General features: G+C 54.3%; 1 protein-coding gene across 2 annotated transcripts; it reads left to right on the top strand.

Annotated features, from left to right (window-relative positions):
* The first annotated feature begins 456 nt into the window (after nt 1-456).
* Nucleotides 457-25,335, top strand: LOC140249794 (cullin-9-like). Of its 2 annotated transcripts, none has more exons than XM_072331928.1 (42): nt 457-735; nt 835-904; nt 1,981-2,577; nt 3,649-3,803; nt 4,129-4,632; nt 8,146-8,284; nt 10,005-10,195; nt 10,366-10,708; nt 10,837-11,029; nt 11,178-11,385; nt 11,466-11,644; nt 11,721-11,929; nt 12,009-12,243; nt 12,323-12,428; nt 12,505-12,732; nt 12,822-12,912; nt 12,996-13,167; nt 13,281-13,386; nt 13,509-13,604; nt 13,684-13,859; nt 14,104-14,237; nt 14,306-14,467; nt 14,546-14,655; nt 14,733-14,915; nt 15,102-15,250; nt 15,393-15,615; nt 15,707-15,872; nt 15,960-16,105; nt 16,224-16,341; nt 16,749-16,951; nt 17,032-17,291; nt 17,369-17,732; nt 18,036-18,176; nt 19,829-19,993; nt 20,083-20,246; nt 20,650-20,743; nt 21,272-21,346; nt 21,835-21,945; nt 22,611-22,728; nt 23,078-23,211; nt 23,418-23,509; nt 24,428-25,335. In XM_072331928.1, the coding sequence occupies exons 3-42, from the start codon at nt 1,992-1,994 to the stop codon at nt 24,612-24,614; spliced, it is 7,416 nt and encodes a 2,471-aa protein (XP_072188029.1). In that variant the 5' UTR covers nt 457-735; nt 835-904; nt 1,981-1,991; the 3' UTR covers nt 24,615-25,335. The 2 variants fall into 2 exon arrangements, with proteins under 2 accessions (XP_072188029.1, XP_072188028.1); XM_072331927.1 differs by having other exon boundaries at nt 510-631.
* The last annotated feature ends 329 nt before the right edge of the window (nt 25,336-25,664 follow it).

The following is a 25,664-nucleotide window of genomic DNA, read 5'->3' as shown; positions in this document are numbered from 1 at the left end:
GGGCAGTGGGAGGAGTGTCTGAAGGCTGTCTTCAAGGAGGACTGGGGGAACTGCAGGCCAAGAAGGTTGGGTTTGATCACTGAGAAGATGATGGAGTAACTTGCACTGCAAACCATACGGCGGGCAAGGAGGTGCTGGGGAGCAGCCAGCATGGATTCAAAAAGAGAATCAACCAACTTGATACAGTTTGGTGGTGACGTGATTAGCTTGATGGGGCAGCATGACGATACTGGAAGGAATGGTGGTGCGCCCCTATACAGGGGAACTTGGGTAGGCTGTAGAAATGAAGTTCAGCACAGCCCCCTGCTGCACAGCCCCCAACTGCACAGCCTTTTACTGCACAGCCCCCTACTGCACAGCCTTTTACTGCACAGCCTTTTACTGCACAGCTCCCTGCTGCACAGCCCCGACCGCGCTCCCGCACACAACCGCCAGTCGCGTGTGACCCCCCCACCCGCCGCACGTCCATCCCGGCTGCAGGCGGTGCCATCCCCGCCCCGCCCGGCGGCAGCGCGCAGGCGCCTGGCGGAGCGGTGCCGGACGCGGAAGCGGTCGCGGCGGGGCTCCGAAGCGGCCTTCTGCTCTCGGCCGGTCCGCGGGGCCTGGCCCGGAGCTGGAGCGGCGGGCGGAGGTGAGCGGGGAGGCCCGGAGGAGGAGCTAGGCCGCGTGGTGAGCCGAGCGGCCTGGAGGCATCGCGGCTGCTCCGTGAAGGGCGGGAGAAGCGAAGCTGTGCGGGTAGGGAGTGCCTGCGTGCGCCGTGCCGGCACGGGAGGGAGAAGGGCCGTTCAGCTGGTGGTGAGGCAGCGCCGTGCTGTAACCCGGGCTTTGTTACAGGGAGACCGCGGGGAGATCCCAGCTGGGCGCCGCCGGCTCGCTGCAACCTGCCGGGAAAGCGCAACTGAAGGTATACATACATACATATATGTTCTAATGTGTTAGGAATGATGTGTGCGACTCTCAGCTGCTCTCATGCCTGTACATGTAAGTGACCCAAGAGAGCCCGTTTCTGTATTCCCAGTGCTGCCTGCCTGGGCTCAGTGAGAACCCCCTGTTCTTATCAGGCTGATCCAGCTGCCTCTGCAGTGATGGAGCTGCTCTTTGACTTGCCTAACCGATTGCTGGCACTCGACCTTACATAGCAAATTGCTTCGTGCTCTTCTTTGCCCGGATGATAGTAAAGCGTTGTGACTTCCTTTATGTAGCTCTGAGATCTGTAGAACAATGAGGCAACAGAGAGTTGGTGGCTCTGACTATCAACTAAATGTTTTAAAGGCAAATTCATACCTGAGAAGAGGAAACAGTGACGGGGGAGGAGATGCTGAATGGCCTTTAGATAGTGGTGAGCTGGAGCTCACCTCAAGGGCTGGTGACTCTTGCTGGTTCCAATGCGACAGTGAGAGGCAGCGTCTGCCTGAAGCCTCGAGCTCTGCATGACCTTGCAGGCAGAGCTCAGACACCGAATAACAAGGGCAAAGGCAGAAGTGCAGGAGCAGTGATTTCTGCAGGGTCTTGCCGTGGGCAGTGGTGGAAACAGGGCCCAGCTCTCTGCATTTTATTTGCTGTCATGGAGTCGAACAATGGCTTGGGTTGGAAGGGATCTTAAAGACCACCTAGTCCCATCCCCACATCGTGGGCAGGGTAGCTGCCCCATAGATTAGATGCAAGATCAGGTTATTTCTTAGCAGAGGGCCTGAACCGGCAGGGATTCTGTGAGGAGGGCTTCTTTCTGCAGGTACCGGTGATGGTACACAGTGTGGGGCAGGGCTAGTACAAGAAATAGGCTCACTGTCCTGAAGCGAGGTCACAAACTTCTCTAAGATGGGGTTTGCTTCAGAGCTTTATTCTGCGGTCAGGATCTGAGTCTAAAAGTTGTGCCTTGGCTGCTTCTACTGGTGAGGAGCTGCTGAAGCCGCGGTGCCGGCTTATGGCTTCCCTACACACACCTCCGAGATGCTGACCCGCTCCCTTCTATTCCCGCAGCGCCGTCCGTCATGATGGTGAACGAGAGGCACGAGGGCGGGCTGCTGGTGCAGCTGGGCCCGCAGCTGCAGGCCTACCCGCAGGAGCTGCTGCGGCAGCGGCGCGGCCCCGGCGGCGCCCCGGAGTACCTGGTGCGGTGGCGCGTGGTCGGCGCGGAGGAGCGGGCGGCGGGAGGCGGCGGCGGCGGCGGCTCCTCCGCGGGGCTCCGCTCGGAGAGCGTGGCCATGTGGCTGTCGGCGGAGGAGGTCCGCGCCGGCTGCCCGGCGCTGCTGGGCGGGGGGGAGCGGGCGAAGGAGGAGAGGGCGCCCGGCCCGCCGCCCGCGCCGCCGGACGAGGCCTCGCTGCTGGAGATGAAGGCCGACGTCGGGAGCCTGGTGCGGCGAGCCGGGCGGCAGCTGGCCGGCGGCGGGACCCCCGCGGCCTCCGTCCTCAACACCGTCCGCGTGCTGAGCGCGTACGCCGGCATCGGCGCGCTGGCGGGCGCCTTCAAGGAGACGGGAGCCCTGGAGCTGCTGATGGAGATGCTGTGCCACGAGGAGAAGCCCATCTGCCGCGGCGCCGGAGAGATGCTGAGGGCTCTGGCTCTGCACGACGCAGGTGGGGGCCGCTGCTGAGGGCGCCGGGCCTTTGGTAGGAGCGGGGCCTTTGGTAGGAGCGGGGCCTTTGGTAGGAGCGGGGCCTTTGGTAGGAGCGGGGCCTTTGGTAGGAGCGGGGCCTGGCGGGGCCGTTGGCTCTCTGCTGTCGTTGGCGTGGAGCCTCTCCTCGGGCCCGCTGATCTGAGGCCGATCCTGCCTGATGCTCTTGCCATAGAGGAGCTGCTGCAGCTCGGAGGTGCCCGATGTGTTGGGCGCAGCTGGTGGGCTGCAGAAATGCAATGTTACTTGGCAGAGCAAAATGTCATCAATTTAATTCAAAGGGCAGACTTCAGATCATAGAACCACAGAATCATAAAAGTGTAAAAGGCCACTAAATGATCATCCAGTCCAACTGCCAGCCCATCCCCTCAGTGCCCTCTGACCACATTCCTCAGTGTCACATCATGTTTTTTGAGCACCTCCATGGATGGTGACCCCACCACTCCCCAGGCAGCTGTGCCAGCTCCTCTCTGCTCTTTCAGAGCATTACTGTTTCCTAATATCCAACCTGAACCTCCCCTGGCACAACGTGAGGCCATCTCCTCTCATCCCATGGCTGTTCCCTGGGAGCAGAGGCTGACCCCACCTCACACAGCCTCCTTTCAGGTCGTTGCAGAGAGCCATCAGCTCTCCCCTGAGCCTCCTCTTCTCCACACTGCACAGCCCCGCTTCCCTCAGCTGTTCCCCATCAGCAGCCAAGGCTGCAGCGCTGTGTGGGGCTCCTGTGACCTAAGTACAGCATCTGGCACTTGGTCTTGTTGAAGTTTGGTCTTGTTGAGTTGGCCTCAGCCCATTGATTCAGTCTACCCAGATGTAAGGCCCAACTGCCCTTGGGCAGAGCAACACGTTCACACAACTTAGTATCAAGCGCAACCTTACTGAGTGTGCACTCAGTCCTTTTGTCCAGATAATAAAAATACTAATCAGGGCACTGAGCAGAACAGTTTATTGCCTTCCAAGGACTGTCTGATGCAAGGAGGATGGTATAAGAGAGCTCTTTAGGGTACCTGAATGGTTTCTTTTATTGTTACAGGGAGTCGGGCCTATATCCTTCTGTCTCTGAGCCAGCAGGATGACATTGAGCAGCACATGGACTTTGATGGCCGTTACACCTTGCTGGAGCTGTTTGCTGAGATGATGTCCTCTGAAGAACACTGCGTGTCCTTTGAAGGGATCCATCTCCCCCAGGTAGTGGCAAGGCCTGCCAGTTCTGGAATGGGCAGAAATGAGAGAGGGGCCCTAGAGCTGGCTGGTGTCCTGCTTGGTTGAGATAGAAGGGTAGTTGACAGTAGGCAGCTGAGCAGGACCTGGTATTGCGAGGGCTGGCACAGGGTCTGGACCTGGCTCAAGGCCGAGGTGCGGTGAGGGAGCAGGAGGAGAGTCTGCATGTGGGCAGGGTGGGCTGAGGCGGGCTGCGTTGCCGCCTGCTGGTACGCAGCCATTGCAGAGTCATGGTCTGGTGAGGGCGTGAGGTGCTTGTCCAGCTGCAGTCTGACAGCCCTGCCTGTTGCAGATCCCTGGGAAGCAGCTGTTTGCCCTGGTGAAGCGCTACCTGTGCGTCACTTCTCTCCTGGACAAGCTGAGCGGCGGCGAGGAGCAGAGCGAGGAGCGGCAGGAGAGCAGCCGTGTAAAGCAGGAGTTTGAGTTCAGCATGGCCATGGCAAACCTCATCTTGGAGCTGGTGCGCGTCATGGGCTGGGACCACAGCCACAAGCCGGAGCCGCCGGCCCAGCAGGAGATGGAGCCTCGCACCACCCGCTCCATCTTCCAGCCTAAATCCCCAGCCTGCATTGCCAACCAAATGCCTGTGCTCTCTTCAAACTATGGTTGCCAGAAAAAGCAAAATTGTGCCTTCCTGACACCATCAGACTTTGCTGACCGGAGTGGCTATGTGGAGTATTTGAAGGCAAACCTGGTGTGTGGCATGCGGGTGCGCATGCTGGAGGACTGTGGTGATGTTAGAACTGGGGATGAGGGCAAGTTTCTTCAGAGCAGTTATAAGATGCGCACGGCACAGGTAAGGTCACTAGTGGAATAATTCTGGCTGGGATGGCAGAGGGGAATAACGGGTGGCTCTTGATTTCCTAATGGTATCTTTGTGTGTTTGAGGCTGGACTATAGGTGTGTTGTGATTTGGGCTGAATCTGTCCTATCAAAGACTTTCAGAGATGGAAGTGACCATTCTGAGATAAGCTTTCTTGTTGAGTGTGATCTGTCCTGCTAAGGTTTCGCAGCTTCTGTAGAGGTGGCCGTATCCTGGAACAGTTGTTTTCCCTGCTTTGATCTTGGGGGTAGTTTGGGAACAGGTTTGCTGGATGCATCAAGAGCTACTTGAAGGCCTTATGCCTTTAGAAATGCTCTTGGGGTAAGTGGACCTTAAGTAAGAACCTGTTGTAAAAAAAATAGAGCTGTTAGTGCTGTACTGTTGCAGTACAAGTGATGAGCTTGTGTCAGAGGTCAGGGAAAAGGCCTTGATACTTTAGGAAGAGCAGAGGGCCTTTTTGTAGACATTCAGCTCTAGACATCCTCAGAAACATCCTGCAAATGTTGTGTAGGTTAGTGAACAGCTGGGCCTAGCATCAGGTCTGGGGTTGGGAGAGCATTTGAGTGGGCACTGGGAGGTGTTTGCTCCAGCTTGGACTTCTTTCTTGAGACTTCTGTCTTGGAGGCTGGTTAAGTTCAGTGAGGGCTGTTGTGACAGTGGGGTGGGGAGCTGATGGTCTTTGTGCATCACTCCAGTCTGTGTGGTTATGTCTGCATGTTGTCTGCCATTCTGGTGCTTTGGCCAAGTCTCTGAGCCTGCCAAACACTGCAGCTAGAGTTGCAATCACTATTTTCTTAAAAGTCAGGCTTTGGCTGACTGTCATCCACAGTTAAAGGGCTGTATCTGCTTTGTCCTCTGCTCAGTGCAGCGCTGGGTGTGTCATAGAATCACAGAATACCCCAAGTTTGAAGGACCCACAAGGATCATCGTGTCCAGTTCCTGGCTCCACACGCATAGTTAGGTTGTGGAGATGGTTTGAAGCCGCTCTGATTGGTCATGGCTGTACCTCTTCAGCCTGTGCTTAGAGTCTTCCTTAGTTCCAGTTGATTTCTGCAGATAACAGGTGGTCTGCAAAGGGGCCAGGTGCCAGACTAATGCATAAATCTGCATATAACCGATATCCGGAAATCAACCAAAAAGCCTCACTGATGTCTGCAGAAATGCACGACTTCCTAATGCTCTTTCCAAAGCTCTCTTGCTGTAACCAAAGCTTGCTCCTAATCCTTCCAGAGAAAAGGCAGAGAATTTGAAATTACCTTCTGCACATTTAAAGACCACCACTTTTTGTTACACACGGAATTCTTTTTGGCAGCTAACTTACTCTCATTACTCCAAGCTTATCAGCAGCCTCTTGGTTTTGGAGAGCGTCTTGCAGCTGCAACTTAAAAAGCCAGCTTAAAATGCTCAGAAATACCCAGGTGGGATGCTGGCAGCCTTCTCTGCCGGTGCGGTTGTGGGTATTACAAGCACATGCCTGTACAGGGAGAGCATTACTGCTAGGGCAGTTTGTGCTGCACCAGTTCAGCTTGCCCATCTTTCTTCTGTCTTCCAGTTCTGTTTTATCCCCTTGATACTCCAAAGATCCTGCCTTCTACTGGTGATTTCTTGTCCAGATCCTCTACTTCATCACTTTCTTCCCTGGTTTAAGAACTTCCCATCTGGTGCTTTGTGTTTTTTTGAATTTTAAAACTGAAATTGAACTTTTAATCCAATAAATCAGTTATTTCACTAAAGAAAATGAATGTGCATCAACCTGCCGAACTCAAACTTGACGCAGATTTACCTGTTACTTCAAATATGTTATTTGTCTTCAACACTTTTAGTTATTGTTTCCAATAAAATATGCTTTAAAATTCTACCTACTGATAAAGTCAAAGCACTGGAGCTGTTCTGATGGTTTCTATTTCTTCAAACCATTTTTTACCCTCAAATCATGTGCTGAAGAAACAATTTCTTGTGTTCAAGAAATGCTGAGGTGTTGTACTGAGGGATGTGGTTTAGTGGGAAGTATTGGTGGTGGGTGGACGGTTGGACCAGATGATTGATCTTGGAGGTCTTTTCCAGCCTTGGTGATTCTGTGATTCTCTAAGCACTGTCTTTAGGGTTCACTGATCACTTGAGAATGTCTCTGAATAACAGCAATCCCTCCCAGCTGTGCCTTCTTGCAGGTTACTTGGCATCTTGCTTCACTTTCAGTTGTGTCACCTTCCAGATCTGTGTCCCTCTTCTCCCTGTTGCTTTTCTTTCTCTTGTTCACATATATTCCAGCAAAACATGTCCTCAGTTTTGGACCATGCAGAGATGATTTTTTTCATTGTGAGTCTCCTCTATTCAGTAACTGCTTTGCGTCTTGCTTTATTTTAAAGGGAGTGGTAATTCTTTTGCTCTGTAATGCCTTTAACAGCGCCATCCATAAGGAGATATCCAAAGGAAATATCTTTTAGAGAGATCTTTATTCACTGCTGTGCTGAGGTGACTTCCACTGCCCCTAGTCCATTTGGCCCACAAGTTCCCCCTTTTGTTTATTTTTCTATCTGATTAAGCTGAATGAACCTCCCATTGCATCTTTTGTGTTGGTTGATAGGTTGGTTTGTTTTTGCAATTGCTTTGTATTCAGCTAGAGCTTTTTCTAAGGCTTGTGTTACTGGCAAAACTAGATCTGAAAGGTAGTGAACGTTCAGTGAAGAAGTTTTTTGGCATTTACATTTTCACATCCATGATTTGTGCCTCTATAAGTATTGCTTGCCTATCGGTCTCTAGGAAATTGATATCTTGCAGTGGTGCAGCCTGTGGGGATACCCATCTTTATCCTGTTCTGTATGCTCATACCTATGTGTGTGTCTGCAGCAGACTCCCAGAGTTCAGTGAGAAGTTTCTGATTCAAACTCTCTGAGGATTTTCTTTCCATGGGGAGATATTGGGAGTTAGGCATCTCAAAATCATCTTTGTAATGTTGTTTCTAAGTTGCTGTCCTGGACCTTTGCTGTCATTCTCTTATGGAAGAGAAACTTGATTTGTATCTCTGTTCCTCTTAGAAACTTTCTGTCTTGTGTCTCTTACTTGCTTTGTATTGCCAGCTTTCCTGTCTTGTTGTCAGCCTTCTGTGTGCCAAATGCAAACTTAGGTGCATTTTTCATTGGGGCCAGCCTCTCACAAGTCTCTCATCTCTCCTTTCCTCTGCTTTGGTTTCTGTTGCTTTCTTTACCCCTCCGCATTCTGGATGCAGTGTTGTGTAGTGTTTTATTGTAGTTTCTTGTCCTTCCGTCCTAGGCTTTATATGACTCCTTTGAGATTGTTTGATGTATTGCCGGTTTGGGTCAGGGACTTCTTGAAGACTAATTGGTTCTGTGTGTATGGCCTAACTCAGTTTCCTTCTGTTTGGGGCTTTCTTGAAGTCTATCAACATCTGAACTTTTTGACTTCCCAGCAGCAGAACGAACACGAATGAGTGAGCAAATCTGACCACCTAATCTGTTTCACCTCTAGGTTTTGTGGCAGTCAACAGGTCAGACCTACTGGATGCATTGGCACATGTTGGAGATTATTGGATTTGGAGAGGAGTGGGATGATCCTGGTGGTCTGGAGAAAGAGTGTAATCTGATAGAGAGCTTTAATCTAGACAAAGGTGAGGTTTTTTGCTGCATGTGTGTGTCTGTATCATCTCTTTCTGATTCTGCCATGGCACATTTTTCAGTGGTGAGCTTTATATGGCTAGGTGTGTTTTTCTTTAGTAGGCTGAATTTACAAGCTTTATCAGCTTGGTTGTCCAGAGCTCTTTAAGTAGTCACATGTGGCTGCTTGTAGTACTTTTGAATCCTAGACTTCCGTCACGATACAATAAAGAGTATAAAATCTGATTTAAGCTGTCCAAAAATGTATGTTAGAATTAGCTAAATAAGCTACCAAAATAAGAGTGTAGACTGAGAGGTGAGGCTGCCTTAGAGACCTTCAGATCCACTTAAATAAGAGAGATGGACTTTTGAAAGCATTAACATGCCAACTTCATGTTTGACTTCATGCCAATCAGCTTTGGGAAAGATGAGTGTGAAATGTGCTTATTGCAGAAGACATCTGTAGAATCTCCTGGGATTGGGGTCCTTTGATTTTGTCCTTGCTCTGGGTGAGGATAAAAGGGTGAATCCATACTCCAGGTACCTCCTCCTTGCTCACATCTGATGTGACTCTGGCTGGGGATCTTGATGAAGTAACTCTTTCATTAAGCCCTCAATTGTTTGATCAGGCTAGTGGTTTGGATTTAACTGCTGCAAGAGTTGATATACCTGAGAGTAGTAGCTAATGATCCACTTCTAAAACATTCTTGTTGCCAATGGCTACTTTGTTGACTTCTGACTCTCATAACTGAAGACTAGCTACGTGTCAGTTTGAACTGGCTGAATTAAAATGAAGTTGGTTACATTTTTTTTCTCCATCACTCAAGTTTTGGTAGAAGGATGTGCTCTATTTCAGTTCTGTGTAAAGCTCTGTGCACTCATCATATCCCATATAGAAACTGAAATGAAAAGGTGGGTGCGTTCTGCTTTGCGTCTTGACACTTGAATAAGTCTGCTTTTGCTGGCTAACTGCTGGCAGCCAGCCGTGCATATAGTTGCTCGTAGCTTCTTGGCTTGTTTGACTCTTTTCTGTTGGGTCTTGAAGAAGTGAATATATACTAGCTTGCTTTTGCAGAGAGCTGCAAATGGTTGCTTAGCAGTTATTAAGTGTTGGTTCTACTTTTCTTAAATGATCCAGTGAAAATGTAGGTTAATAACAGATGTTGTCATCCTCTCATCATTTTGAATGAACTAGTGAAAAGGAGCTTGATAGATACAGAGTCTCCTTTTGCTTTTACCTGTGACTTCTTTCCCTGTTTGCCAGCAAGAGGCATTGGGAAAAAAGAAAAACTCCAGGCTGAATTCTCTTCTTACTTATTGACCACAGAATCACACAGAATCACAGAATGGCCTGGGTTGAAAGGGACCACGATGTAGCTTGGGCCAGTTCTCCTAGCTCCAGACTGAGCCAAATCCTGTCACAGGCCCTGTGGGAGCAGTCTGGCAGAACAGTGAGCTTAAGATGCCCCTATGGTCCACGGGCTTCTGCTCTGCAGCCCCAAGAGGCTTCAGAGAAGACTGCATTCCCCACCTGCCCCACTCCTGGGCTCTGCTCCCAGCACGCTCTCTGCCCCTTGCTTCCCTCCTGTCATCTCCCTGTCCCGCATTGGGATGGGGTCAGGGAGGTCCTCGCAAGCTCCTGCCGTGGGAGTGAGGGCTGTGCAGCAGAGGATGGCTCTGCCGAGGGGAGCTGGCTTTGCTGACGGTACCTTTCCTCTCTCTGCTGTCCTGCAGCTGCACAGCCGCTTTTCTCCAAGCCCCCGGGGGGGCTGTACTCGCTGCCTTACGTGGGGGAGCAGCCGAGCAGAGCTGCAGCCACCCTGAGCCGCACCGAGTGGTGGGAGCTGCTGTTCTTTGTGAAGAAGCTGGAAGTGCAGGAGCAGGAGGAGATGGTCCGACTCATCCGGCAGGAGCACACTGAGCAGGTATGGGCCAGAGAGGCACGGGGAAGCCCGAGGGAGGAGGCTGGTGGTGCTGGGGAAGGGTCTGGGGCTCCGTGCCGGTGCAGCACCTCTGTCTGGTTGGGCCCAGGCCGCCTCGGGGCTGTGGGGTGCATCGTGTGTCCGTGTGGGTTGACGTATCCCCATCCACGCAGCTGTCGGAGCTGGCTGAGGACGCGCTGCTGCAGCTGCCGGTCCCTGTGGAGCCGGCCCAGAAGGTGCTGCGGGCCTTGGAGAAGCGGCTTCAGGGCAGCGCACAGAGCGAGCTGCGCAGCTGCCGTGTCTACACCAAGTACCTGCTGGGGAGCGGGGCCGAGCAGCGCGGCGGGGGCAGTGCCACGGTGTGCTCAGAAGGCCATGAGCACAGAGCTGTGCCAGCTGAGGTGGCGAAGGAAGAGCTTTGCGCAGCCACGGCTTTCAGGTCGGATTCCCAGCTGTTCTGTGAGCTCCTGGAGAGGGAAGGGCTGCGCTTCCCACAGGCGGCAGAGCAGAGCGAAGGTGAGGGCCTGATGGAGGGAGTCTGCGGGTGCTGGAGGAGGCCGGGGAGTGGTGCACTGCGGACCCATCTCTGGAGCTGCTGCGGGTGCTGCTGGTGACGTCCCGGCCTCCCTCCCTCCTTCCTGCAGCGTGGGGCAGCTGTGAGGACGTGAGTGAGGGCGGCTGCCTGGCTGAGGTGCAGCGCGTGGCGGATACGATCCTGCGTGGTGACTGCGAGGCAGAGCTGCGCGTGGCCGGGCTGCGGCACGTGGTGAAGGTGCTGGAGGAGGCCCCAGAACAGGAGCGGCACGGCGGCAAGGCCCAGGGTGGGCCGGGGACCAGGTGCGGGGCTGAGCGGTGCGAGAGGGGCGGCTCTTGCGTCTCTGTGCCCCACGTGGGCTGACATGGGGCAGTCCGAGCACGGCGGGGCCACGTGGGCAGGTGAAGGCGGCTCTGGGGTGCCGTTCCTGAGCTGCCCTCGGCCTTGCAGGGAGAAGCTGGTGAAGGCGGTGGTGGAGCTGCTGGGCGCCGAGCAGGCCGAGTTGTACCCGGCGGCGCTGGCGCTGCGGCTGGTGGCCCTGCTGATGGAGAGGTGTGCCTGGTGTGTGCCCTTCGGCACTGAGGGCGGTGTGTGGGCGGTGCTGGCCTGCATGCGGCAGCACGCGGCCTCTGCCCTGGTGCAGCAGGCCGGCCTGGCGGTGAGTGCGCGTGGGAGCTCGGGGGTTGGCGGGGCCCGCTTTGGATCCCACCATCCCCTGAGCCTCTGCGGGCCACGCAGGCCCTGAAGGTGCTGGTGGGAGCCGGAGGTGCCGGCCGGAAGGCTTCGCTGCTGAGCCACGCCGACGCACAGATGATGCGGGAGATCTTTGCCAGCATCGGCTCTGCCTGCGGCGAGGGCTCACCCGGCCTGCTGGGTGCCATCCCCGCTGCCATCCGTGCCATGCAGGCCGTGCCAGGGTAGGGACGGAGCTGTGTGGGTCCTGGGGAGCTCTGCACCTGGGAGGAAGGTGCCCACATGGCTGCATAACCACAGGGGCTCCTCTGGAGTGCAGAACGGGCTGCTGGTGGTGAGGATGCTGGTGGATGAGCACCGGGTCCTGGCGGAGCAGCTGGTGGGCTGTGATCTCCCTGTGCTACTGCAAAGCTGCTGGCAGGCCGGACGGGACTCCGGCTGCCCCAACGCCATGCTGGCCCTCAGCGTCATCAACAACCTGGCAGAGCACCAGCTGCCCTGCGGCCCAGGTACTGTGCGGGTAGCCCTTCGTGCCACGGCCCCACAGGTAGGAGCTGAGGATCTTGTCCTGCACTGCGTGTCCCGCAGGTGCCGAGGCCCTGCTGACGGAGGCGAGGGAGACAGGGGCTCTTGCAGGCGGCTTGTGGGACGGCGTGCTGCCCGAGGACGTGGTGGTGGCCCTGGAACGGCAGCTCTGCGGCATGGCTGCCATTCCTGCGAATGAGGCATCCCGGCAGCAGCAGGAGCGCCGGTGCTTCCGTCCGCTGCTGCGCAGCCTCAAGCTGCCAGGGGCAGAGAAGGCCGTGGGGCTGCGGATCTTCAGGTGGGGCTCGGTCAGAGCGTGGGGGCTCGGGGCATGGCTGCCTTATGACCCAGGCTGAGAGGCTCCATCTGTCGTGCAGAATCCTGAGCGCGTTCCTGGACGGTTATCGGGAGGACGCGCTGCCCTGGCATGAGTGTGTGGAGCCGTGCCTGTCCTTCCTGAGCGCCCACAGCGGCGACTGTGAGGTGAGAGGGCCCCGCTGCTCCTGGGGGCAGGGAGGGCTGTGCTGCGTGCCACCGGCTGAGGGCCGTGTCCCCGCAGGTGGTGCAGGAGGTGGTTGGCTTCTTGCACCGCCTGGCTACCGCCAGCAAAGACTGCGCCGTGGGGATGTGCCGTGCGGGCGCCCGTGAGGCTGTGGCCAAAGCCCTGGACAAGCACGGCCCGGCCCTGCCGCTGGCACCGGCCCTGCTGGAGCTGGTGAGCGACTGCGAGAGGCACGCCGCGCTCTACAGGAAGCTGACGGGCAGCATCTTGGCCGGCTGCATCCAGGTGGGCTGGGTGTCCAGGCTACCCTGCCCGGGGACTTGGGGAGAAGGATGCGGCCCCCGCTGACTGCGTGGCCCCGTCCCCATCCCCAGGTGGTGCTGGGGCAGATTGAGGAGCACCGCCGAAGCCAGCGGCCCATCAGCATCCCCTTCTTTGACATCTTTCTGCGCAACCTGTGCCGAGGTGAGTGCAGGAGTGGGAGCTGGGCCCCGTGCCGGGCTGTGTGTCCCAGCAGCAGCTGGAGGCTGTGTGTGCTCTCCCTGCAGGCCCCAGCGTGGAGATGAAGGAGGACAAGTGCTGGGAGAAGGTGCAGGTCTCCTCCAACCCGCACCGCGCCAGCAAGCTGACGGACAGGAACCCCAAGACCTACTGGGAGTCGAACGGCAGCACCGGCTCGCACTACATCACCATCCACATGCAGTGCGGGGTGGTGGTCAGGTAGGGCTGTGCGGGAAGGAGATGGCTGCGGGGCTCCACGCACGCTGTCCCAGTGGCTGGGGGTTGCTGAATGTGGGTGGGGGCTGCAGGGTAGTGCCGTGTTTGCCATGCAGGGAGTTGAGCATGTTGGTGGCCAGCGAGGACTCGAGCTACATGCCAGCCCGCGTGGTGGTGCTGGGGGGAGACAGCCCCGCCGACATCCGGACGGAGCTGAACGCAGTGAGTTGCAGCAGTGCTGCTGGGCCGTGGGGCATTGCTGGCTGTGGCTGCATCAGGGCTGACGGGGCACGTGCCGGGGTCTGCTCTCACTGCCCACACTGAGAGCTCCCATCTGCCTGCAGGTGACCATCCTGCCCTCAGCCAGCAGGGTGGTGCTGCTGGAGAACATGACGCGCTTCTGGCCCATCATCCAGATCCGGGTGAAGCGGTGCCAGCAGGTGGGAGCTGTGGCCAGCCTGGGGCATGGCAGCGGGCATCGGGGATGCACATGGAGCTCAGGGTTGCACTTTCCTGCAGGGTGGCATCGACACGCGCGTGCGTGGCATCGAGGTGCTGGGGCCCAAGCCCACCTTCTGGCCCATCTTCAAGGAGCAGCTGTGCCGGCGCACATTCCTCTCCTGTAGTGCTCGGGCGCACGCCTGGTGCCAGAAGATCCACCAGGATCGCGGGCAGCTGCTGCAGCTCTTTGGCAAGTGAGTGGCATGTGGGCTGTGCCATCTATCCCTGGGGTCCCGAGGCAGCAGGGGTGGTGCTGTCAGCCCAAGAGGGACAGTGGGGCAGAGGCTGAGTCTTGAGGGGAGTGGGGCTGCAGCAGTGTCCTTCCTGGTGAGGGGCAGGGCTGGGAGCGATCCCCATTGTCCCCTGACTGGTGAGGTGGTTCCGTGTGCAGTTGGTGGGTGCTTGCTGCCATACCGTGCTGCCCACTCACTGTTGCAGACTGAATGGGGCATTACAGCACGAGCAAGACTTCGCTGACCGCTTCCTTCCTGATGATGAGGCTGCCCGAGCCCTGGGCAGGACGTGCTGGGAGGCCCTGGTGACCCCCGTGGTGCAGAGCATCACCAGCCCAGGTACTGCCGTCATCCCGGGCCCTCCCTGCGGTGCCTGAGGCCCCCCTTGAGTCTCTGCATCCCGGCAGACCCCAGCGGCATCAGCCCTCTGGCCTGGCTGCTGGGCGAGTACCTGGGGAGCACAGAGCCGCCCCGCAGCGATGCCTTCGGTTCCTGTGTGCGGCGCCTGACCCAGCTCCTGGTGCACGTGGACCCGGGTGGTGCGGAGCCAGAGGAGGAGGGAGCGACCGGTGAGTGCAGGAAGGCAGCCCCTACAAGGCCAGGTGAGGGGCAGCATGTTGGGCTGAGCCTCTGCTGTGTCTTGGCAGGTGGGAAGGAGGGCAGGAAGAAGGAGACGCCAGCCCGGGTGGCGGTGGCAATGAAGTCTGGAGGCCTGTGGGACATGGTGCGGTGCTGGCGTGGCGTGGTGCAGCAGCAGGTAGGGTGCGGGGCGGTCAGTGCCAGCGGGGCCCACACCAGTCCCACTGCAGGCTCGACTCTCTGCTGTGCCCGCAGGTGCAGCGGTTCCTGGAGGTGTCGGGGCAGGCACTGGACGTGGTGGAGCAGTACTGTGCGCTGTACCGGCGCCTGCGCGGTGCCACGGAGGAGCTCTTTGGGCAGCAGGCCGCCTTCGTGGCAGCCCTGGGCCAGGGCTTTGCTGGGGCTCTGCTGCAGCTCTCCTTCCTGACCGCCCTGCACGTGAGTCCAGCGGCCCAGCGCGGCCCTTGCTGGTGCCGGTGCCCAGCAGCGGGAACGCAGCCCTGCTTTGCTCCCTGCCTGGGCCGGGTCACGCGTGTCCCCTTCTGAGTGCCCCGGGGCTCCTGCCCGTGCCCCGTCTCTGCTGCGGCCACCTCGTGCCCACACAGCTGTCCCGTCCCTCCGCAGGTGAGCGAGCGCTTTGCCCGCTACCTGGACAGGAAGGTGCAGGAGCTGCACGGGGCCGCGGGCAGCACGGGGCAGCTGCAGCAGATCCTGGAGCCCTTCGTCGTCTTCGGCGGCCTGGAGTTTGCCCACACCTTCGAGCACTTCTACCGGTGAGCGCGCCGCCCCCGCCGTGCCCTGGGGAGGGAAGGGCCGCGAGGGCCCGGGGCTCCGTGGCGCTGCGGGGGCCCGTCCCGGTGGTGGCGGGGCCGTTGGCCACGGGCCTGAGTCGGCCCTGACCCGCGGCTGTGGCAGGCTGTACCTGGGGGACCGGCTGCTGGCACAGGGGCCCTCGTGGCTGGACGGGGCCGTGGTGGAGCAGATGGGGCTGTGCTTCCCCCGCCGCTTCCCCCAGGAGATGCTGAGCGACCTGGTGGAGTCAGAGGAGCTGCGGCGGCACTTCCGCCTCTTCCGGCTGCAGGAGCGGGACCGGCGGCTGCTGGAGCGGGGCCTGGGCACGGAGAGCCCCGAGGCCGAGGTGAGGAGCAGGGAGGGATGGGGGTCAGGGCCGCCCCGTTAGCAGCAGGGCCCTGGGCCCGTCCCGAGCCGCCCTCCGTCCCTGCGTCCAGGCGCCAGGGGAGGGCCCTGCGGCAGAAAGGCCGGAGGTGGAGGTGCAGGTGCTGTCCCCGCGCTGCTGGCCCGTGTCCCCGCTGTGCTACGTGGAGGAGCCCCGGAGGTTCTTCCCGGCGGCGCTGAGCTCCCCGCTGGATGAGTTCGCGGCCTTCTGGCGGCACAGTGAGTGCGGCGGCGGTGGGGTCGGGGCTCTCGGCCGGCGGCGCGGGGGCACCGGGAGCGCCCGCGAGGCTGACGCTGCCCTGGCAGGCCAGAGCCGGCCGGGCTGGGTGTGCGCGAGGCCCCGGCGGCTGCAGTGGACGTGGCTGGGCCACGCCGAGCTGCGTTTTGGAGACTGCGTCCTCCACGTGTCCACGCTGCAGATGTACGTCCTGCTGCGCTTCAACGGCACCGAGGTAGGAGCCGGGCCGTGGGGCGGAAGGGCCGTGGCTGCCGCCGCCTTCTGGGGGGGCTTCCGGCGCTGCTCGGGGTGGGGATGTTCCTGCCCGCTCGTTGCCCTCCGTCCCTCTGCAGGAGGTGGCGGTGGAGGCCCTGCTGCAGGCGACGGGGCTCCCTGCCGAGCTGGTGCAGCAGGCCCTGGCCCCGCTGACCCACGGCGATGGCATCCTGGTGCAGAGCTGCACGCAGGGGGGTGAGTGTGGGGCTGGGATACCCCTGGGGCAGTGCCGGGCTGAGCTCCTTGTGGTGCCAGGTGGGGAAATGGGAGCTTGGGATGTAAGGAATCGGGCTTGGTGCATCTGACTGCTGACAGCTGGGTCTGGGTGTGAGATTAGAGCAGGAAACTGGAGGCAGAGAGTGACCGTGGGGTTTGGGAATGGTGTGTGGGGGCCCAATGTCTGTGGTTGGCTGGGTTTGAGGTCTTTGCAGGGTGTTGGGTGTGTGTGATGGGCTTGAGGCTTTGTGGAGGGACAGGGATCAGGGTGAGAGCCACAAGAGGCAGCAGCAGGAGGCCCCAGGTTGTCTCCTGCAGCCACACAGGCCTCCTGGGGCTCCTTCAGGGACCAGCTCAGGGCCTGGCTGACCGTGGGCCGGGTGCAGCTCCAGGTGCCCTGCGGCTGAACCGGGCGGCCCTGGCCCAGGCCTCTGGCCGCCACCTGAGGCTGCTGCCTCGGCAGAGGTACCTGCGGGCAGAGAGGGCTGAGGGCAGCGCCTTGGAGAAGAAGAGGAACGTCCTGTGCTGCCTCATCACCCGCATCCTCAAGGCGGAAAAGCAGCTGCACATCGACAACCTGGTGTTTAAGGTATGGAGGCTGAGGGTTTGAGGGCAGAGAGAGTCTGCTGGGCGTTGAGCGGAGAGTGATGTGCTCGTGTGGTGTTGCAGGTGATCAGTGCCTGTGAGAAGGGTGAGCTGGGACCGGGCCTGCAATTCCTGGGCTTCTGCTGTCACAGTGTGGACGTGCTGTCCTGTGTCCTGCACCTGCTGAACCAGGGCTACCTCCGGCGCCAGGATGAGAGGCCTCATGTCCTGGAGTACGTCTCTGCTGAACGCACATCACCTCTTGGAGGCCAGGCACAGATGGCTTTCCAAAGAAGACTGCCAGACTCTTCTTTGTATGAGAACAGCACAGACTGTCTGAATTGGTAGGGATACATTCACCTGGTAGTGGGGGGTTGTGCATCTCCATATTGTACAAATGTGACAAGTTGTTCCATTTTAGGTTGACTCCCAGCATAGAAAGATCAGAGGAATTTCTGCTGGCAATGTTGCAAGTGCCAATGGGACACACACTTAGTGTGGAGGAAGCAAAGCTGCTCATGAACCAGACGGTACAACAGATCCAGGATACCCTGAGCATCCCAGAGGATGTTGCTCGACACCTCTTAATGCACTGCAGGTGGAATGTGGATTTCCTGATCCAGTGTTACGTAGAGGACTATGAATCTCTGCTCATCTCTTCGGGGCTCCAGGTGGAAAATGCCCAGCGCCCTCCAAGCCCAGGAACCCACTGCCCAGTCTGTGTGAACCAGCTGTGTCCCACTGAGAAGCCACCCACCCTCTGCTGCATGCACTACTGCTGCAAGGTGAAGATCAGAGTCTTTAGCTCTTGTAATTTGGCAGGGATTGCTGCTGTCTAGTTGTAGCAGCTGTTCCTTCTCTGAAGCTGCTATTGAGTGATTTTCAGAGCTTATACTTGGTAGTTTCCTTGTTTGTTGTGATCCTTCAGCTCAGAAGCGGACTGTTCCCATTCTTGTGCTTTTGTGTATTTGGTGATGGTTCCATGTGCCCTCTGCTGGCTGGGGTGGGCTCCTGGGCTGGGATTTCTCCATCACGTGACCAAAGCGAGTAGCTCCTGTCTAGCTCTAATCTCTCCTCTATTTTCACAGCCTTGCTGGAATGAGTATCTCACAACCCGCATTGAACAGAACATGGTTCTCAGCTGCACCTGTCCCATCTCTGAGTGCCGTGCACAGCCAACCCCAGCATTCATTCGTTCCATTGTTTCCTCCAAGGAGGTTATAGCCAAGGTGAGGTGTAAAGAGGTGGTTACTGGGTATCCAAGCCATATATTTTGGTTGTTGCTAGCAGATAATTTTGCTGCGACTTTTTTCCATCCCATAGTTAAGACTGTGGTTTACACAGTTATCAGAAGCAGCAGGAGCTGCTCATTCTGATGTGTGTCGCTTTTTTTCCCCCCTCTCTTCTTTCAGTTTTAAATTACTGCTTAGAGCTGAGTCCCTTCCCCACCTAGTGGCAGAGTTCTGGCTGTTGCATGACTGCCTTTAGAATCCTGTGTGAAGAGTCAGAGAGAGAAATGAACAGTAGTCACAATGACTGCTCTCTTATCATTTCACTTCAGCCCTGCAAACTGGCAACCAAAGTGGGCAAGGGTATAGGAATCCATTTTATTCAATGTATCTGTATGGGAAACTGTTGATCACAGCCTGAACCTCTGATTAACCACCCGAGGCAAGCAGTGAGTCAGCTGTGGGAGCACAGGTGAAGGTAATTCAGCTGTGCTACCGGAAGGGGTGGAGCTTGACTGCACCTCTCCCAGATCTCATTTGAGGGCTGACTGCCACTAAGGCAGGATCTCTTTCTTTGGAGATTGCTCCTTTATGGAGTTTACTGCAGACCTTCAACATCGGTGAGCGTTTTCCCTTTGTCCTTCTATCACTATACTCTTTTGTACGAAACATCTATATAACCTCTGTTGACTGTATAACTGTACAATTGTATAACTGTACAGTATCCTTTATATCTTTTCTGGAAGAAGTGTTTGGCAGATTACTGCATGTATCTGGGCGCTGAATTCTTACTGGTTTTGCAAATCTTACGGTCCCACTTGTCTCAGAGCAGGATTTTATATCCTATGGCTATTGTACTGTTTTTACTGCCACTCGTAACAAGTTGCTCAGATGTTCTGTGACATGTTGAACTGAAACAGACAACTGAAATGTTGCCTGTTTCCTTTTCTGCTCAGTAGTGAGATGGCTGGAGCTTTAGTGCCTTAACAGACAGAGTCACATGTACAGAGTCATAGAATAATTTAGGTTGTAGTAATGTCCAACTCTGAGCTCAAAATAGCCAGCTTCTTGAGTGAAGTTCTAATGGTTTTAACACTGGTGTTAAAACATATTGCTCCAGGTTTAGTCTTTTGCATCTTCTGTTTAGGTAGCTCTAGGCAGTGGTAAGAGGCCCCTCTGCTGCCTTCTCTCCAGGCTGAGCAAACCCAGCTCTCTGTGTCCTCTCATACATCTTATGCTCTAGTTGCTGACTGTCCTGGTGGCCCATGGACTGCACTTCTGGTCTGTTAATGTCTGTCTTGTACTTGGAAGCTCAAGCAGTTGCTAGTGTCCACTTGTTACACTAGTACCGGTAACTGTGAGAAACCCCTTTTCTTGCCTGCTTCCTGCACTCTTGCTAATGCAAGAGCTTTTATCTCCAGAGATGCCTTCCAGTTCTTAGCTGTTCTACATTTCTATAAAATAATACCCAGGTATGAGATGAGGTGTGGGGTAAAGACACAAAGGGTACAAAAGATGAAATAAGCTCAGTCCTTTTCTGTTGCAAGTAGTTGCTGAGATGGGTGTAGAGCCTAGAGGTACCAGACCCCAGGTGTAAGGCCTAGCCATACGGATTCTTTGCCTTAAATCTTCTCTCTGACTTCTCGTTACAGTATGAAAAAGCCCTGCTTAGATGCTATGTGGAATGTTGTTCCAACATGACATGGTGCACCAACCCTCAGGGCTGTGATCAGATCCTCCTTAAGGATGGACTTGGTTATGAGGCGGCCTGTTCCAAGTGCTCCTGGATATCTTGTTTCAACTGCAACTTCCCAGAGGTGAGGCTGAACTGAATTGCAGGCTTTGCTGCTTTAGGTTTGCCACTTACCTTTCTGTTTTTGTGTGGTCGACTGTCTCTTCCTTTCAGGCCCATTACCCTGCTAGCTGCAGCCACATGTCTCAGTGGGTGGATGATGATGGCTACTATGAGGGAATGACAAGTGAAGCCCAAAGCAAGCATCTGGCTAAACTTATTTCAAAGCACTGTCCAAATTGCCAAGCTCAGATAGAGAAAAACGAGGGGTGCCTGCAGTGAGTATCTGTTTGTGTTTGGTACTTTAGTATGGGAAAGTGCAAAGACATACGGTTAGCTGCACTGTGCTGTGTTACTGAAGGAAGAGATGAGGTTTCATGTGGGTCTCACTCTGTACTGCACTTAGTTTACCCTTCTCGGTAAGGTGGTACTCTGTGCTGCCTCTTCTCTCTTGTTTGCTTCTAGAGACATGGTGTTGTTTTTTTTTTTGCTTTTTAAAAAGCATCTTTTCCTGCCAGCAAAACTTCAAAAAATACCTGCAGAGAAGTGCATAGTAATGAGAGAATGAGAGTGGCTGGGTTGCATGCTTTAGCCCTCTAGTGTAGGGGAGCACTGGGAGGAACTGTTTTCAAACAGCTTTTAGGACTGAATAATTCCCATTGTTTTTGTCCTTCCCTGCAGTATGACGTGTGCCAAGTGTAATCATGGCTTCTGCTGGCGTTGCCTCAAGCCCTGGAGGCCAACCCATAAGGATTATTACAACTGCTCCGTTATTGTGAGTAATTTGCTCTGTCCCAGTGATTTGTGCTTGCGTTCAGATACACCTGGCCTCAGGCAGAGGTTGAAGATCTAAAGAGAGGTGGGAGGCAAAGGGATGAGGCCAGGCTCTTCTTGGTGTTGTGTAGCGTTCAGACAAGGGGCAATGGCCTAATACTTGAACATAAGAAGTTCTGTACTAATGTGAAAGAACTTCTGTATGGTAAGGGTGATGGAGCACAGGCTGCCCAGAGAGGTGGTGGCATCTCCTTCTGTGGAGATGCTCAAGATCCGTCTGGATGCCTACCTGTGTGACCTGTTGTAGGGAACTGCTCTAGCAGGGAGTTGGACTTGAGGATTTCTTGAGTTCCCTTCCAGCTCCTACGATTCCGTGATCTCCGCTTCTGCTCTTTTCTGTGGGCTCAACTTCAAGCACTTGCCAGTAATACCAACAATATTGTCAAAGCTTGTATCAGTGGTAGCCATTTCCAGGCAGTTCTGGCACCTGTGAGAAGCTGTTGCAGGTTACGTCTGCTTGTCTTTTCAGGTGAGTAAAGCAGCTTGGCAGGAGAAGCGTTTCCAAGACTTCAACGAGAGATGCACCTTTCATCATCGTGCGAGGGTAAGGCTTCCTTTTTTTATTTGCAGAACCTTTGTTGCCCCAGCCCTGGTGAATTTCATTTGTGTCTCAGTGCATTTCACCCAAGACTTAGAAACAGGCTTCAGGTCCCAGTGAGGATGCCTAGTTGTGGCACACTTGATCTGGCATAAGGGATCTTGGTTTGCTTTCTTCTGTCAGAATCTGTGGAAATGCAACATGTAACTTGTGGTGTTTCACCTGCTTAGACTGATGTAGTAGTTGGAAGCAGTGGCAAAGAGGACTGAAGGCTGAAATTTACCAAGAGCTGAGTTGCTATGAAAAATTAAAGCTGTAGCACAGTAGAGATGCCGTAGCTGAATGCAGTTTGGTTGCTCTCCTGCTGCTTGCGTTTTCTGGTTTGGTGCTTTAGAATGTGCAATAATTATCTGTGTGAAAGGTGCTGGGTCCTTTTTTTTTCCATTTTCTGGAGCTTGAAACTGACTTTTTTTTTCCTCCTGTGGTTACTGCAGGAATTTGCTGTGAGTCTTAGAAGCAAGGTTTCTTCCATGAGTGAGATACCGAAAATTAGGACTTTGACCTTTGTTCTGCATGCCTGCAAAGTGCTGGAACAGGCACGGAAGGTAAGACTGGATAAGAAGTTTAGGCTTTATTTATTTATTTTGAAGTGTGTTATGCCTTTCTTAAAGTAGCAAGATACCATTAGGCAGACCCTGCCTCCAACAAGGGGGGGGCAGAAAAACCTCAAAGGGAGCATCAGAAAAGGAGACAGGCTCATGGTCACCTTTCTGAGCTGGGTTCCCTCTGCAGTGCTTCTAACGGCTGGATAATAAGAAACAGCTCAAGTTTACTTAGCAACACATGTCCTGCTGGCTGTATTATGGAGGATTGGTAATGAAGTCACTGGATCTGTGCAGCGAATCTGTAGAAGGATAGACCTGCAGTGTTTTCTTTCTCCTGAAACCTGGAGGAGGTGGTCAGTCACACGTTAGGCATTTGCAGTCTGTGTTCTTGTGATGTTTTGTGAGTTGGGAACAATCTGGTATTTCAGGCTTACGTTCAAAATAATTACACTTTCATTTTCAATTTAAATTGTATGAGTAGGTCTGGGTGGCCTGGCACTGCTGTCACTTGGCATAATAGTTTACTGGGATGTTACCACAGATCAGAAATGTGCCAGACTTCTTTCAGCCATTGATACCAAGGACTGGAAGGATTTGATGATTCTCCTCCTTACCTTGCTCACGTTGAAGCAGAATGTGTAACAGCATGGTCTGTACTGCTCCAGGTGCTGGCCTACTCCTGTGTGTACAGCTATTATAACCAGGACATGGAAAGCATTGATATTGTGGAACAGCAGACTGAGAGCCTAGAGCTTCACACAAATGCTCTGCAGATCCTTCTAGGTAAGTCCCACAGTCTCTCAAAAGTACTGACTAGCAGTTCCTGATACATGGTTCAATGGGTGGTAGCTCTGTAGTGCATAGCTGCAGGGCAATAACATACACACCATCAGATACCTGGTCACATGTTTCTGACTTCTCAATGTCATCCAGGGGAAGTCCATTGAAGCAATTTGGCTGCTAGCACAGTTTGATGCAGTAATAAGCAATATGCTTTCTTCTGAAGGAGGAATGTATTTGCACAAGGAACCTAAGTAGCTGTGACTGGCTTGCTAATGAGCTCAGAGACTTCTTTTCTGCTTAAGAACATGGGGAGCGGTGTAATATATTATTTTTTGGTCTCAAATTATAGAGGAAACCCTGCTGCAGTACCAGGACCTTGCTGCTTCTCTTCGGCTTCTGAAAGCAGAGCATTTCAGTACTGGTTTGGAGCTGGTGCATCGGATCAAGGAGCGTCTCTTTGCAATTCTCTGGCACTCCACACAGGTGAAGTCCCTGGGGTCAACTGATGGCTTGTCTTGCTCTGATCTAGTTTGATTTTGGCAAGCCTAGATAAGGGCTTGATTAGCTGAGGCTGCAGACTGTGAGGTGCTTTGAGTATGTGTGGGTGTTGGGAAGGGCTTTGCAGTACAAAGTATAGACCTCACATTACGTATCTCCTCTCTCTTCTGGCTGTTTTTCCACGCTGACAGGATTTCCATATTGGGCTTGAGGCTTTGGCAGATCCTGCTCAGACTAAGATGAAACTCTCAAATGTGCCTTCTTCGGACCCTGCCTCTTTAGGGTGAGTTTGCTTCATGGGGCAACAAGGAAAGGTGGTGAATGCAGAAGAAACACTTGTGGCCAGTTTTTTCATGTGCTCACTGAAATGCAAAATAGTTAATGAAATATATTGATTTCTTGTGCCCTGTATTGTGGTTTGAAATGAGAAGGTAAGTAACAGTTGGGTAGTGGAGGTTTCACTGTGTTTTCTTTGGGTATAGCTGAGAAAGCTCCATTGCTGGCAGACTCAGTTATGGGTGTTGCTCTACCTGGACTCTCCTGGGTTCTTGCAGAGTCACCTGCTCTTTCTTCAGAGGTGCCTTAGATATATAGGAGGTACTTGAATGAGAACAATGAGAAGAACACACTTGGAGAGAAATAGAAGGACCTAGCACTTGTTTTAGAAAGGAACTGGAGAAGAAACAGCTGTAAAATAGTGCATTGAGAGGTGAAATTAATGGTTTCTTGTGACCCTCACATGAAGTACTGAGCTGGAAGGTGTTAAGTGTGATTGAAAGGTGATGAGTTTAAAACAAAGTAAATGAAAGGACATGGCTGGTAGATGCAGTCCCACTGTGACCAGACCCTTGGACAGCTGCTGTGCTTCCAGGAGCTAAACAGGGCATACTGAGGGCTGCAAGAAGAAATGACAGGCCAAGAGAGACTTGGTTGTAGGGCAGGGTTTCTTATTTCTTCCAAGGAGGCTGAGACACCAGAGCTGCTGACTGCAGTTTGTTGGCCTGTCCACGAGTGACTTGCTGGCACATCCCTGTGCTGCATGTGTGGATAAAGCCATTTACCACCACCTTCTAGGCATACCTGCATAGCTGCTGAATCCTTGAGGCATAGCTTTGGCAGAGGTTGCTGAGGTGATGGCAGTGGGAAGAACAAGGGAAGTGGGGCTGAGTCACAGTTGCTGCTCTGAAAGTCTTCTCTTCAGCAGGTCCAAAAGCGCCAACACTGAAGATGGCAGTGAGGCTGAAGATGAGGAGTATGAGCCACACTGGCAGGAAGACTATGATGATGATGATGATGACGACCTGGATGAAGACAACTTTCTGTTTTATGATGAGTCGGATAACCTTGATTGTGACTCCTACTTTGATGATGATGATGCCTATGACTAGAGGTGGGCTGTTGTCATCCAACCTGCCAGCCTGGGTCTCTGCCTCCAGGCTGTCTTGACCCTTTTACCTTTGTGTCTTTCCTCGAAGACAGCGAGGAGCTTTCAGGCAGAATTAAGAGATGTATTTGGGAGCTGCTTCCTCCTTAACTCCCCTTTTAATGTGCAAAACTGTTGCTCTGGACAGGTGGCCTGTGTTACTGTGGTCACACTTCTCAGAAAAACATCTCTTGTTTCTCTTTTCACCCTATTTACACTCATCCAGTTGAGTTAGAAAGTCACAGCTTGGTTCTAAATTGACGACTGTGTTTCACCTGTTAAAGGAGTTAATAGTTCAGTCCTTTGGAGCGATCTCGAGTCCTGTGGCACGACACTGTATAGAAACATTGTGAAGTGCTGTGTTAACGCTCAAGCCAAAGCCAAATGCTGGAGCTGCTGGGGTTCCCTCCAGAGCCACAGATGGATGTGACTCAGTGCATTCCTCCATCTGCAGGGGACGCTGTTTGTACTTGGAGCTGTCTTCTCTGCTATGAAGCAGGATGGGCTGTTACTAGTATGGGCACAAGTTTGCAGGGCTGCAATGAAGTGTATAAATACACACATGCATGTACATACATCTATAAAAATATACAGAGGTTGTTTGGAATGTATGTTATCTTTTCAAAAAGAAAAAAAGAAACACTCCCCAGCCCTGAGGAACAAGGGTTGAAAAAAATCTGTTTATAATAAAGCTTTTCTTTCCTAGCACTTGCCTCCTTGTGGTCAATAGGGAGCACTGAGTGCAGAGGGAGAGCAGGAAGCGATCTAGATGAGTTCAGTCCAGGTATTCCTTGTGTAACTGATGAGGGTTTGGGGTCTTGGCCTGTTCAGACAGAGGAATGGCAAAGACAGGCAGACAGATCAGGGAGGTTCACTCTCTTCTTCTTGCACATCATCCAGCTTCCTCTTTGTCCTCTTGTCCAGTTTCCTCTTGAGCCTCTGCCTGTCCTGGTGTCTCCCAAGCACACATCTCCAGGCCAGAGATGGCTGACAGCACCAGGCTGTCCCCTGCTAC

The sequence above is a fragment of the Excalfactoria chinensis genome, chromosome 3 (assembly GCF_039878825.1).
Source record: "Excalfactoria chinensis isolate bCotChi1 chromosome 3, bCotChi1.hap2, whole genome shotgun sequence".
In the NCBI taxonomy this organism is placed as follows: domain Eukaryota; kingdom Metazoa; phylum Chordata; class Aves; order Galliformes; family Phasianidae; genus Excalfactoria; species Excalfactoria chinensis.
This window is presented reverse-complemented; position numbering and strand designations above follow the sequence as displayed.

Excerpts from the sequence above, each read along its gene's own strand:
- LOC140249794 (XM_072331928.1), top strand. The coding sequence starts at position 1,992 with ATGATGGTGAACGAGAGGCACGAGGGCGGGCTGCTGGTGCAGCTGGGC. Across the intron at positions 23,212-23,417 it reads TTCTCTGGCACTCCACACAG|GATTTCCATATTGGGCTTGA; the intron begins GTGAAGTCCCTG and ends CCACGCTGACAG. Across the intron at positions 23,510-24,427 it reads TCGGACCCTGCCTCTTTAGG|CAGGTCCAAAAGCGCCAACA; the intron begins GTGAGTTTGCTT and ends TCTTCTCTTCAG.